Source organism: Panulirus ornatus, chromosome 11, assembly GCF_036320965.1.
Source record: "Panulirus ornatus isolate Po-2019 chromosome 11, ASM3632096v1, whole genome shotgun sequence".
Lineage (NCBI taxonomy): Eukaryota > Metazoa > Arthropoda > Malacostraca > Decapoda > Palinuridae > Panulirus > Panulirus ornatus.
In genome coordinates, this window is record NC_092234.1 from 2,325,717 (window position 1) to 2,338,341 (window position 12,625).

Genomic DNA, 12,625 nt, shown 5'->3' on the forward strand with positions numbered 1-12,625 from the left:
ATTTCAGCATTAAACTGTTTGATGACTAGTAAATAAGATTTTCCTCATGTCTAAGATAAGGAAGATGCTTTCGTCGTATAAAAATGTATTAGACAGTAGAACCAATAGCATATAAAACCAGGACTTTTCATTAGTGAGAATAAGAAATTACAAATATGTTTGAGTATGTACATTTTGCAGACTCGTGCAAAAAAATCTTCAAAGTTGAAGGTTTAGTATACTCTTTACATGTAATAACCTAATTCTCACCATTTGTTTGAACTGTACATGGAGGGGATCTTATTTTCGTGGGTCCCCATTCCTTGAACATTTTTTACTATTATACAGTCTTAGATTTATGTATGGTGTTAGAAATGACCATCCCCTAAGTAATTTTATTCCTTTTATCCACTACTCTTCTACCAATAAGGAACTTTTATCATCTCTCTGACAGGTTTCTTGCTTAATGTCAAATTATATCATCTGGTTGCTGTATCCTTACAGCTATTCACTTTCTGCATCATTTATTTGTTTTGAAAAGTTGAGGTAGTGATGTGACCACCCTCAGCTGTCTTGATTTTGGGACTAGCTTTGTTGACCTCTGGGCCTTCTTTGTTAGCTCAGTAATTTCCTGTTTGTATAGTATGGGGAGAGAGTTTTACACTCATGGGGCCCCATCTTTCTACCATTATACACTCTCTTAAGTTTATTTAGAATTTCTTTGTACTTTTTTAGATACAGAGACTAAACTTGATAAGCATATTATAGTTTTGGCCTTATGTTACATATGAGCAGCTTGTTAATTATTTCTCTCTCCATATACTCTAAAACTATTCCAGTATTTGCCAGGAAGACAGTTTGTCTTCTTGACCATTTCCCTAATGAGGAAATCTGGCGACAGGTTAGGGACGATGTCAGTTTTCCAATCCCTCTCGCACACAGAAACTTAAAACTTGTTTCTTGTTAGATAATCATCATGAGGCCTTCTTTTACTATGTCCCATCCTCATTACAGTTATTTGGGTTGAATATCATCAGCCATATATCACACCAATTGTAGAGACTGTTTAGGTCCCTTGTAAGTTATGCATCTTCCTCACTTTTTACTACCCTCCTGACCTTTGCATAAACTGCAAGCATATTTAGGTAGGACTCCATATCTTTGGATGAGCCATTTACAAAGAGCAAAAAGGCTAATGGCCCCAGAACAGAACTCTTTGGCTCTACACTGGTCACCTCAACCCATTTGGAGAAAGCTCATTTGACTTGCATTCTTTCTTCCTTTCCAATGAAACAGTCTTCAGTCCATTGAAAGAGTTCCGCCTTATTCCTCCTTAGCACTCCAGCTTCTTAATCAGCCTTCCATGTGATGTTGTTAAATGCTTTCTTGCATCCAGTGACAGACAGTCCACCCAGCCTTCCATTTTGTCTAAGACAGAGCTCATTCTTATATAGAAATCAAAGAGTTTTATTACAGATGACCTCCTATCCTTAAAGCAGTGTTGAATTTTATCTAGGTAAGTTCTTTGTAGAAAGTCATCCCTTGCTTTGTAATTTTCTTAACAGAACCTTTGAGACATGCTTGTCTGTGAGACTGGTCCGTAGTTCAATGTGTTTTCAGTCTCCTGTCTTATAGGTTATTGTGTTTGCTGGTTTCCATTTTCTTGGCACTCGTCCTATTTCCTGTGATGTATTTGAACAGTATTTCTAGAGGTTTAGCTAGCATGCCTACAAACATCTTCAGCACATACAGTGAAATTTCATCATGAGCATGAGCCTTGTATGAGCCAGGAGTTTTTAGTATTCTGTTAATGTCTTTTCAGGATATCTCAGTATTATCTAAAACCTCCTCCCCATTCATCTTTTTGATGTTGGGAAACTTTGTTTTCTATACTCTATGACCCTTTCAATGACCTCCCTCGCAACACAAACCGTATGCAGATTATATAACCTTGGTGACATCACAATATGATACAGATCCATCTCATCTTGCTCCCTTCCTACGTGTGTACATTCCATAATCTCTTGGTAGAATCTTGTCATTCCCTAATTCCTTTTTCCATTGCCTGTGTGTCAACGTTATCATACACTTCCTGATCCATAAATACCTCTCCTCAGGAGAGTGTTTAAGCAGTCATCATAGCATACAATAACCATTAATGATTTTAGATTTTGTTTGTTTCAGTTGTTCATCAGTGACACCCCTGTCTTCTCTCTCCCCAGATGAATCATGCATGTAGAGCCTTAACTTACATGATGGAGGCTCTGCCCCGGTCATCTGCAGTAGTGGTGGATGCAGTGCCCGTGTTTTTAGAGAAGTTGCAAGTCATTCAGTGCATGGATGTTGCAGAACAGTCACTAACTGCTCTTGACATGCTGTCTCGCAAACATTCAAAAGCAATATTGCAAGCTGTAAGTAATGCTGTTTGTTTGTTCATAGATTGTTCTGACTGCATCTTCTTTTGATAAGTTATTTTGGAATATGAAGAATTCATTTGAAATTTTTTTATATTTTGATTAAATTCATAGTGATCTTTAATGTGCTTTTATTGGTAGAAAATGGGTATCTTTGCATGGATGAATGCAAGATTGGTATTAGCATCCTACAATTCTTCCAATATGAAATACTAATTACTCTTTACCAAATATACACTACGGTTTCACAAGTAATCTCCCTGATATCTTTGATTATCTGTTGATTCCTGTTGTTGCCTGCATTCACTACAATTAAACGATTTAGTCATCTTATCCAAATCCTTCTTAGGGAGACTGGTGGCAGAACCAATGGGGCATTGGGGCACTGTGCCCCCCCTTCCCTGAGCAAAGGAGGGTTAAGTTCCACTTGCTTAGGTTCTGCCACCTTCCATGAATGTTAACGCCTATGTTTATCCAGTTTGGTTTTCTGTATACTTATAATACTCCTTTGAGTTACTTCCAAGAAGTAATAGTCCCTTTCCGTATTACTACTCCTACTTTTTCTGTACTTCTGTTTGAATATAGTTTTCAGTGTTGACGTCTTATATTTATTATTTTCTTTTTCTTTCTTTTAAACTATTCGCCACTTCCCGCGTTAGTGAGGTAGCACCAAGAACAGAGGACTGGGCCTTTGAGGGAATACCCTCACCTGGCCCAATTCTCTGTTCCTTCTTTTGGAAAAAAAAAAAAAAAAAAAAGAGAGAGGGGAGGATTTCCAGCCCCCCGCTCCCTCCCCATTTAGTCGCCTTCTACGACACGCAGGGAATACGTGGGAAGTATTCTTAATCCCCTATCCCCAGGGATAAATATTTATTATTATATTTATTTATTTTGGGGATAGGGGAGAAAGAATACTTCCCACGTATTCCCTGCGTGTTGTAGAAGGCGACTAAAAGGGAAGGGAGCGGGGGGCTGGAAATCCTCCCCTCTCTTTTTTTTTTTTTTTTCCAAAGGAAGGAACAGAGAAGGGGGCTGGATGAGGATGTTTCCTCAGAGGCCCAGTCCTCTGTTCTTAACGCTACCTCGCTGACACGGGAAATGGCGAATAGTATGAAAGAAAAAAGATTTATTTATTTTATTTATTTATTTTGCTTTGTCGCTGTCTCCCGCGTTTGCGAGGTAGCGCAAGGAAACAGATGAAAGAAATGGCCCAACCCACCCCATACACATGTATATACATACACGTCCACACACGCAAATATACATACCTATACATCTCAATGTACACATATAATACTCACACAGACACATACGTATATACCCATGCACACAATTCACACTGTCTGCCTTTATTCATTCCCATTACCACCTCGCCACACATGGAATTATATTTATTATTATTATATTTATGATAGAGTTGATAAAGATGCTTTGTGGAAGGTACTAAGAGTATTTGGTGTGGGAGGCAAGTTGTTAGAAGCAGTGAAAAGTTTTTATCGAGGATGTAAGGCATGTGTACGTGTAGGAAGAGAGGAAAGTGATTGGTTCTCAGTGAATGTAGGTTTGCGGCAGGGGTGTGTGATGTCTCCATGGTTGTTTGATTTGTTTATGGATGGGGTTGTTAGGGAGGGTAATGCAAGAGTTTTGGAAAGAGGAGCAAGTATGCAGTCTGTTAGGGATGAGAGAGCTTGGGAAGTGAGTCAATTGTTGTTCGCTGATGATACAGCGCTGGTGGCTGATTCATGTGAGAAACTGCAGAAGCTGGTGACTGAGTTTGGTAAAGTGTGTGAAAGAAGAAAGTTAAGAGTAAATGTGAATGAGAGCAAGGTTAATAGGTACAGTAGGGTTGAGGGTCAAGTCAATTGGGAGGTAAGTTTGAATGGAGAAAAAGTGGAGGAAGTAAAGTGTTTTAGATATCTGGGAGTGGATCTGGCAGCAGATGGAACCATGGAAGCGGAAGTGAATCATAGGGTGGGGGAGGGGTCGAAAGTCCTGGGAGCCTTGAAGAATGTGTGGGAGTCGAGAACATTATCTCGGAAAGCAAAAATGGGTATGTTTGAAGGAATAGTGGTTCCAACAGTGTTGTATGGTTGGGAGGCATGGGCTATGGATAGAGTTGTGTGCAGGATGGTGGATGTGCTGGAAATGAGATGTTTGAGGACAGTATGTGGTGTGAGGTGTTTTGATTGAGTAAGTAATGTAAGGGTAAGAGAGATGTGTGGAAATAAAAAGAGCATGGTTGAGAGAGCAGAAGAGGGTGTTTTGAAATGGTTTGGTCACATGGAGAGAATGAGTGAGGAAAGATTGACCAAGAGGATATATGTGTCGGAGGTGGAGGGAACGAGGAGATGTGGGAGACCAAATTGGAGGTGGAAAGATGGAGTGAAAAAGATTTTGAGCAATCGGGGCCAGAACTTGCAGGAGGGTGAAAGGCGGGCAAGAAATAGAGTGTATTGGATCGATGTGGTATACTGGGGTTGACGTGCTGTCAATGGATTGAATCAGGGCATGTGAAGCGTCTGGGGTAAACCATGGAAAGTTGTGTGGGGCCTGGATGTGGAAAGGGAGCTGTGGTTTCGGGCATTATTACATGACAGCTAGAGACTGAGTGTGAACGATCGGGGCCTTTGTTGTCTTTTCCTAGCGCTACCTCGCACACATGAGGGGGGAGGGGGATGTTATTCCATGTGTTGCGAGGTGGCGATGGGAATAAATAAGGGCAGACAGTATGAATTATGTAGATGTGTATATATGTATGTCTGTGTGTGTATATATATATATATGTGTGTACATTGAGATGTATAGGTATGTATATTTGCGTGTGTGGACGTGTATGTATATACATGTGTATAGGGGTGGGTTGGGCCATTTCTTTTGTCTGTTTCCTTGCGCTACCTCACAAATGCGAGAGACAGTGACAAAACAAAATATGAAATATGATAAATGATTTATTATACTTAATCGCTGTTTCCTGCGTCAGCGAGGTAGTGGAAGGAAACAGACGAAGAATGGCCCAACCACCCACATACACATATATGTATACATAAATGCCCATACATGCACATATACAGACATATACATTTGTACACATGTACATATTCAAACTTGCTGCCTTCATCCATCCTGTTGCCACCATGCCACACATGAAACAGCATCCCCCACCTCCAGTGAGGTAGCACAAGGAAGACAAAAAGGGCCACATTCATTTACACACATCCTCCAGCTGTCATTTGTAATACACCAAAACCACAGCTCCCTTTCCACATCCAGGCCCCACAGACCTTTCCATGGTTTACCCAAGACGCTTTGCATGCCCTGGTTCAGTCCATTGACAGCACATCAGTATTTGTATAATTGTTTTCAGTTATTTCTAAGTCTTTTATGTATTCCTTTTCTCTTTGAAGCATTCAAAACAGACCTTGTGTTAACAGAATTAAACACCTTCTCATGATCTGTAAAAGCTGTCGCCAGCTTCTGGAGTTTCTTATGAGCTTGCCACCGAAGCCATGTCACATACAATTAATTGATTCAGCACTCCTTCCCATCCCCCAAAGTATATCTTAAATGATGCCCTCACTCAAAGTCCTTTGCATTCACCTCCATTACTGCTGTGTCCATAAATTGATGTAACAACTATAGTTACTTCACACATTCTGATGCTGAACCACCATCCCCAAAATCCACACGTCCTCTTCTTATCCAACTTGCACTTACTGTGCTTTTAAAGTCTCGTTGCATTTGATAACTTTATATTTACCCCGTATATCATTGCACCCTTTACAAGGCCTCTCTGTCACCCTTATCATATTGTTTCTTCTGCTCCGTGAAAGAAACATACAGTTCATCCTATTATTCCAAGTATTTCTTGTACAAATTCTTCAGAACAAACACTTAGTGCACCTATCCTCTGCTCCTTAACCCAAACTGCTCCTGCCCAATTAAATGTTCTCTGCATATCGTCTCTCTGTCTCCACATTTCGATAAACCTTTCCGGGTATACTTAACATACTCAAACCTTATACCTCTATTAGTCTGTTCAGTAAACCCAGTATATAGTAAGATATACAGATATACATTGCTGTATCAAAACTCATGTTATAAATAGAGAGGAAAATAACAAACTTGTATTTTTCAGCATGGGGTGTCTGCTTGCCTAATGTACATAGACTTCTTCTCAACTGGAGCACAGCGTGCTGCCCTGAGTATCACAGCCAATTGTTGCCAAAACCTCACTGCCGATGAGTTTCATTTCATAGCTGATTCTCTGCAACTTCTGTCTTCAAGACTCACTTCACAGGTAAGAGGAGACATCATATTTCCGTGACATAGAAATAGACTTTTACATGTATTTGTGTTAGTCTCCTAAATCTGCTCAAGTTGATTTTTTGCACTTAGGCTTTGCTTGCTTGGTTGAGTTTTGAAAATATATGCAGTTTTCTGCTAGTGTATCTGAATGCTGAGATGTTTGATTTGTCAAACTAGTGTATAAATGGGTGGGATGGGTTTCCAGGTGTGAATGAGAAGGGGGAAAAGCTTGCCAGTTTGTTTACTGACAGAGAAATGGCAGAAATACATAGTTGAAAAAAGATACATGCGTAGGTATATATGTTTGAGTTAGATTGATGTCAACAGGTGTTATAGTATTATTTGCTGATTAACAGGCATACAAAGAAGTTGTTAGATTTAAAAGTTACAAGATGGGCATCAAGTGGAATGTTTGAATGTTCCCTTGGGGTTGCAAGTGTGTTAGTTTACGTTGGGTTTAGAAAAAGAGGCTGTAATATGTACCAAAGAAGTAGCTGAAGTGGGTGAGCTTTGAAAAGAGGTCAGTATGCAGATGCCAAGAGAGATTGTGAAGAATGGCATTGGATGAGGGCTAACAGTTTAGAAATTGGCACAGAGTCTGCATAGGAGTGATGACTTTGAAAGCAGGTACTATAGCTAGATATATTTCTTTATTATACTTGGTCACCATTTCCTGCATCAGCAAGGTAGCGCCAGGGAACTGATGAAAAAAAATCCACTCATATACATGCATATATAAATACACACACATATACATACATCTACATATAAACATTTTTTTTTTTTTTTTTTTGCTTTGTCGCTGTCTCCCACGTTTGCGAGGTAGTGCAAGGAAACAGATGAAAGAAATGGCCCAACCCACCCCCATACACATGTATATACATACGTCCACACACGCAAATATACATACCTACACAGCTTTCCATGGTTTACCCCAGACGCTTCACATGCCCTGATTCAATCCACTGACAGCACGTCAACCCCGGTATACCACATCGATCCAGTTCACTCTATTCCTTGCCCTCCTTTCACCCTCCTGCATGTTCTGGCCCTGATCACACAAAATCTTTTTCACTCCATCTTTCCACCTCCAATTTGGTCTCCCACTTCTCCTCGTTCCCTCCACCTCCGACACATATATCCTCTTGGTCAATCTTTCCTCACTCATTCTCTCCATGTGCCCAAACCATTTCAAAACACCCTCTTCTGCTCTCTCAACCATGCTCTTTTTATTTCCACACATCTCTCTTACCCTTACGTTACTTGCTTGCTCAAACCACCTCACACCACACATTGTCCTCAAACATCTCATTTCCAGCACATCCATCCTCCTGTGCACAACTCTATCCATAGCCCACGCCTCGCAACCATACAACATTGTTGGAACCACTATTCCTTCAAACATACCCATTTTTGCTTTCCGAGATAATGTTCTCAACTTCCACACATTCTTCAAGGCTCCCAAGATTTTCGCCCCCTCCCCCACCCTATGATCCACTTCCGCTTCCATGGTTCCATCCGCTGCCAGATCCACTCCCAGATATCTAAAACACTTTACTTCCTCCAGTTTTTCTCCATTCAAACTTACCTCCCAATTGACTTGACCCTCAACCCTACTGTACCTAATTACCTTGCTCTTATTCACATTTACTCGTAACTTTCTTCTTTCATACACTTTACCAAACTCAGTCACCAGCTTCTGCAGTTTCTCACATGAATCAGCCACCAGCGCTGTATCATCAGCGAACAACAACTGACTCACTTCCCAAGCTCTCTCATCCCCAACAGACTTCATACTTGCCCCTCTTTCCAAAACTCTTGCATTCACATCCCTAACAACCCCATCCATAAACAAATTAAACAACCATGGAGACATCACACACCCCTGCCGCAAACCTACATTCACTGAGAACCAATCACTTTCCTCTCTTCCTACACGTACACATGCCTTACATCCTCGATAAAAACTTTTCACTGCTTCTAACAACTTTCCTCCCACACCATATATTCTTAATACCTTCCACAGAGCATCTCTATCAACTCTATCATATGCCTTCTCCAGATCCATAAATGCTACATACAAATCCATTTGCTTTTCTAGGTATTTCTCACATACATTCTTCAAAGCAAACACCTGATCCACACATCCTCTACCACTTCTGAAACCACACTGCTCTTCCCCAATCTGTTGCTCTGTACATGCCTTCACCCTCTCAATCAATACCCTCCCATATAATTTACCAGGAATACTCAACAAACTTATACCTCTATAATATAAACATATACTCATAAATACACGTGCACAAACTTATACATATATACACACATGTACATATTTGTACCTGCTTGCCTTCATCCTTTCCCCTTGCTACCCCACCCCACAGGAAACAGCATTGTCACCTGTGTCACTGAGGTAGCGCCAAGAAAACAGACAAAAAAAAAAAGGCCACATTCTTTCACATTCAGTCTTTAGCTGTCATGTGTAATGCACCAAAACTACAGCTCCCTCTCCACATCCAGGCTTCACAGACTTTTCCATGGTTTACCCCAGACGTTTTACATGCCTTGGTTCAGTCCATTGACAGCATGTCCACCCCGGTATATCACATCATTACAATTGACTCTATTCCTTGTGTGCTTCTCACCCTCCTTCATGTTCAGGCCCCAATTGCCCAAAATCTTTTTCACTCCATCCTTCCACCTCCAATTTGGTCTTCCACTTTTTGTTCCCTTCACCTCTGACACATATATCCTCTTTGTCAACCTTTCCTCTCATTCATTCTGTATGTCCAAACCATTTCAACACACCCTCGTCTGCTCTCTCAACTACACACTTTTATTACCACACATCTCTCTTACCCTTTCATTATTTACTTAATCAAACCACCTCTCATAAAATACTGTCCTCATACATTTCATGTGTGGAAGTCGAGAACATTATCTCGGAAAGCAAAAATGGGTATGTTTGAAGGAATAGTGGTTCCAACAATGTTGCATGGTTGCAAGGTGTGGGCTATGGATAGAGTTGTGCGCAGGAGGATGGATGTGCTGGAAATGAGATGTTTGAGGACAATGTGTGGTGTGAGGTGGTTTGATCGAGTGAGTAACGTAAGGGTAAGAGAGATGTGTGGAAATAAAGAGAGCGTGGTTGAGAGAGCAGAAGAGGGTGTTTTGAAATGGTTTGGGCACATGGAGAGAATGAGTGAGGAAAGATTGACCAAGAGGATATATGTGTCGGAGGTGGAGGGAACGAGGAGAAGTGGGAGACCAAATTGGAGGTGGAAAGATGGAGTGAAAAAGGTTTTGTGTGATCGGGGCCTGAACATGCAGGAGGGTGAAAGGAGGGCAAGGAATAGAGTGAATTGGATCGATGTGGTATACCGAGGTTGACGTGCTGTCAGTGGATTGAATCAGGGCATGTGAAGCGTCTGGGGTAAACCATGGAAAGCTGTGTAGGTATGTATATTTGCGTGTGTGGACGTATGTATATACATGTGTATGGGGGTGGGTTGGGCCATTTCTTTCGTCTGTTTCCTTGCGCTACCTCGCAAACGCAGGAGACAGCGGGGGAAAAAAAAAAACATTTCATATCCAATACATTCACCCTCCTCCTTACAACCGTATCAAGAGCCCATGCCATGCAACCATATGGTATTGTTGGAACTGCTATTCCCTCAAACATACCCATTTTAGCTCTGAGGTAACACTCTCTCTCGACACATTCTTCATCACTCTTAGAACCTTCACTCCCTCCCCCACCCTGTGACTCACTTCCCCCTCCATGGTTCCATTTGCTGCCAAGTCCTCTCCCAGATATCTAAAGCACTTCACTTCCTCCAATTTTTCTCCACTCAAACATACATCCCTCAATTCTGCTGAACCTAATAACCTTGATCTTATTCACATTTACTCCCAACTTTCTCCTTTCTCACACACTTCTAAACTCAGTCACCAACTTCTGTAGTTTCTTGCTTGAATCAGCCATTAGTGCTGTATCATTGGCAAAAAACAATTAACTCGCTTCTCAGGCCCTCTCATCCCCAACAGACTGCATATTCACCCCTCTCTCCAAAAGTCTAGCATTTACCTCCCTAACTAATGCCATCCAAAAACAAATTAAGCATGAGGACATCACACACCCCTGCTACAGACTGACCTTCAGTGGGAATCAAGCACTCTCCTCTCTTCCTACTTGTACACATGCCTTACACCCTTGATAAAACTTCTCACTGCTTCTAGCGGCTAACTTCCTACACCATATACCCTTAAGACCTTCCACAAAGCATTTCTGTCAGCCATATCATATGCTTTCTCCAGATCCATAAAAGCTAAATACAAATCCATCTGTTATTCTAAGGATTTCTCACGTATATTCTTCAAAGTAAACATTTGATCCACACATCCTTTACCACTTCTAAAACCGCACTGCTTCTCCCCAATCTGATGCTCTGCACACCCCTTCACTCACTCAATCAGTTTCCTCCCATACAATTTTCCAGGAATACTCAACAAACTTATTTCTCTGTTGTTTGAACACTCACCTTTATCCCCTTTGCTTATGTACAGTGTCATTATACATGCATTCTGCCAATTCTGAGGCACTTCATGATCCACACATACATTGAATATCCTTACCAACCACTCAAGAACACAGTCACCCCTTTTCTTGGTAAATTCAACCGTAATACTATCCAAACCTACCGCCTTGCCAGATTTTATCTTCCACAAAGCTTTCACTACCTCTTCTCTCTTAAGCAAACCACTCCCCTTACTCTCTTAATTCGCACACCACCCCGACCAAAGCATCCTACATCTGCTTCTTTATCATCAGACACCTTTAACAAACCTTCAAAATTCTCATTCCTCCTCCTCACTTTATCACTACCTTTTATCACTTCCCCCCTTGCCCCTCTCACCAGTGTTTCCATTGGTTCTCTTGTCTTATGCATGTTATTTACCTCCTTCCAAAACATCTTGTTATCCTCCTCAAAGTTTAATGATTCGCCCTCTATTTCTATCCTTGCACCTTCCTCCAGACCTCCTGCCGCTTTCCCTTATACATCTCCCAATCATTTACACTTCTTCCTTGCAATTATCATCCAAACGTGCCTCTTTTCTCTTTCACTAACAATTTTACCTCTTCATCCTACCACTCACTACTCTTTCTAATCTGCCCACCTCCCACCTTTCTCATTCCATGTGTAATGTTTATATATCAGAAAGGAGGATTTGGAATATGCTGTCACTCTCTTTGGAGTGCTTTGATTGCATTGTTGAAATTTGCTGCTTCAAAATGTAGATATTGAAAGTGACTTTTTTCATAATTGCCATCATAGAGGGTATTTGATAAGATCTTATTTTGTATCCACAGGGAGACAAGAAATGTGTGGAGAGTGTTTGTTTGGCATATAGTAGGTTGGTGGATTGTTTCCAGAACGATCCGAACCGCCTTCAAGAAATAGCTGGTCATGGCCTTCTTTCCAACATCCAGCAGCTGGTATGCCATCAAATATTGCAAAATATTAGATAGGTCTCAGTATTATTTTAGTTTGTTTTCAAAGCTTGCATGAATGAAGGTACAGAGGCAGTTATGAATAAGATAAGAATGATCATTTAACCAAGTAGAAAAACGGCATGTTCACTCACAATTGATTATCTTTCTCTGCAGTTGGTCATGTCCCCTCCTGTATTGAACAGTGGAACATTCATCATGGTCATACGTATGTTATCATTGATGTGCAGCAATTGTCCTGAATTGGCTGTGCAACTTCTCAAAAACAATATTGCACATACACTCTGTTATCTCCTGACTAACTCTACAGAACCTCCTGGGGAACAGGTAAGAATGGAACATAACTGTTATCAGTGTTTTTAAAGTTCCTTATATAATTTGACTGTTAAAGACTCATCAGGTGTTACTGGATTAC

General features: G+C 40.9%; 1 protein-coding gene across 3 annotated transcripts in view; it reads left to right on the forward strand.

Moving 5' to 3' along the window:
- The window catches only part of ctrip (E3 ubiquitin-protein ligase ctrip), a 128,644-nt gene that overhangs the window by 48,993 nt on the left and 67,026 nt on the right, over positions 1-12,625 (forward strand). For all 3 annotated transcript variants that reach the window (XM_071666340.1, XM_071666342.1, XM_071666341.1), the window contains 4 exons: positions 2,202-2,390; positions 6,529-6,690; positions 12,070-12,195; positions 12,367-12,537. In XM_071666340.1, the coding sequence (XP_071522441.1) occupies positions 2,202-2,390; positions 6,529-6,690; positions 12,070-12,195; positions 12,367-12,537 (648 nt within the window). The remainder of the gene's footprint in view (positions 1-2,201; positions 2,391-6,528; positions 6,691-12,069; positions 12,196-12,366; positions 12,538-12,625) is intronic.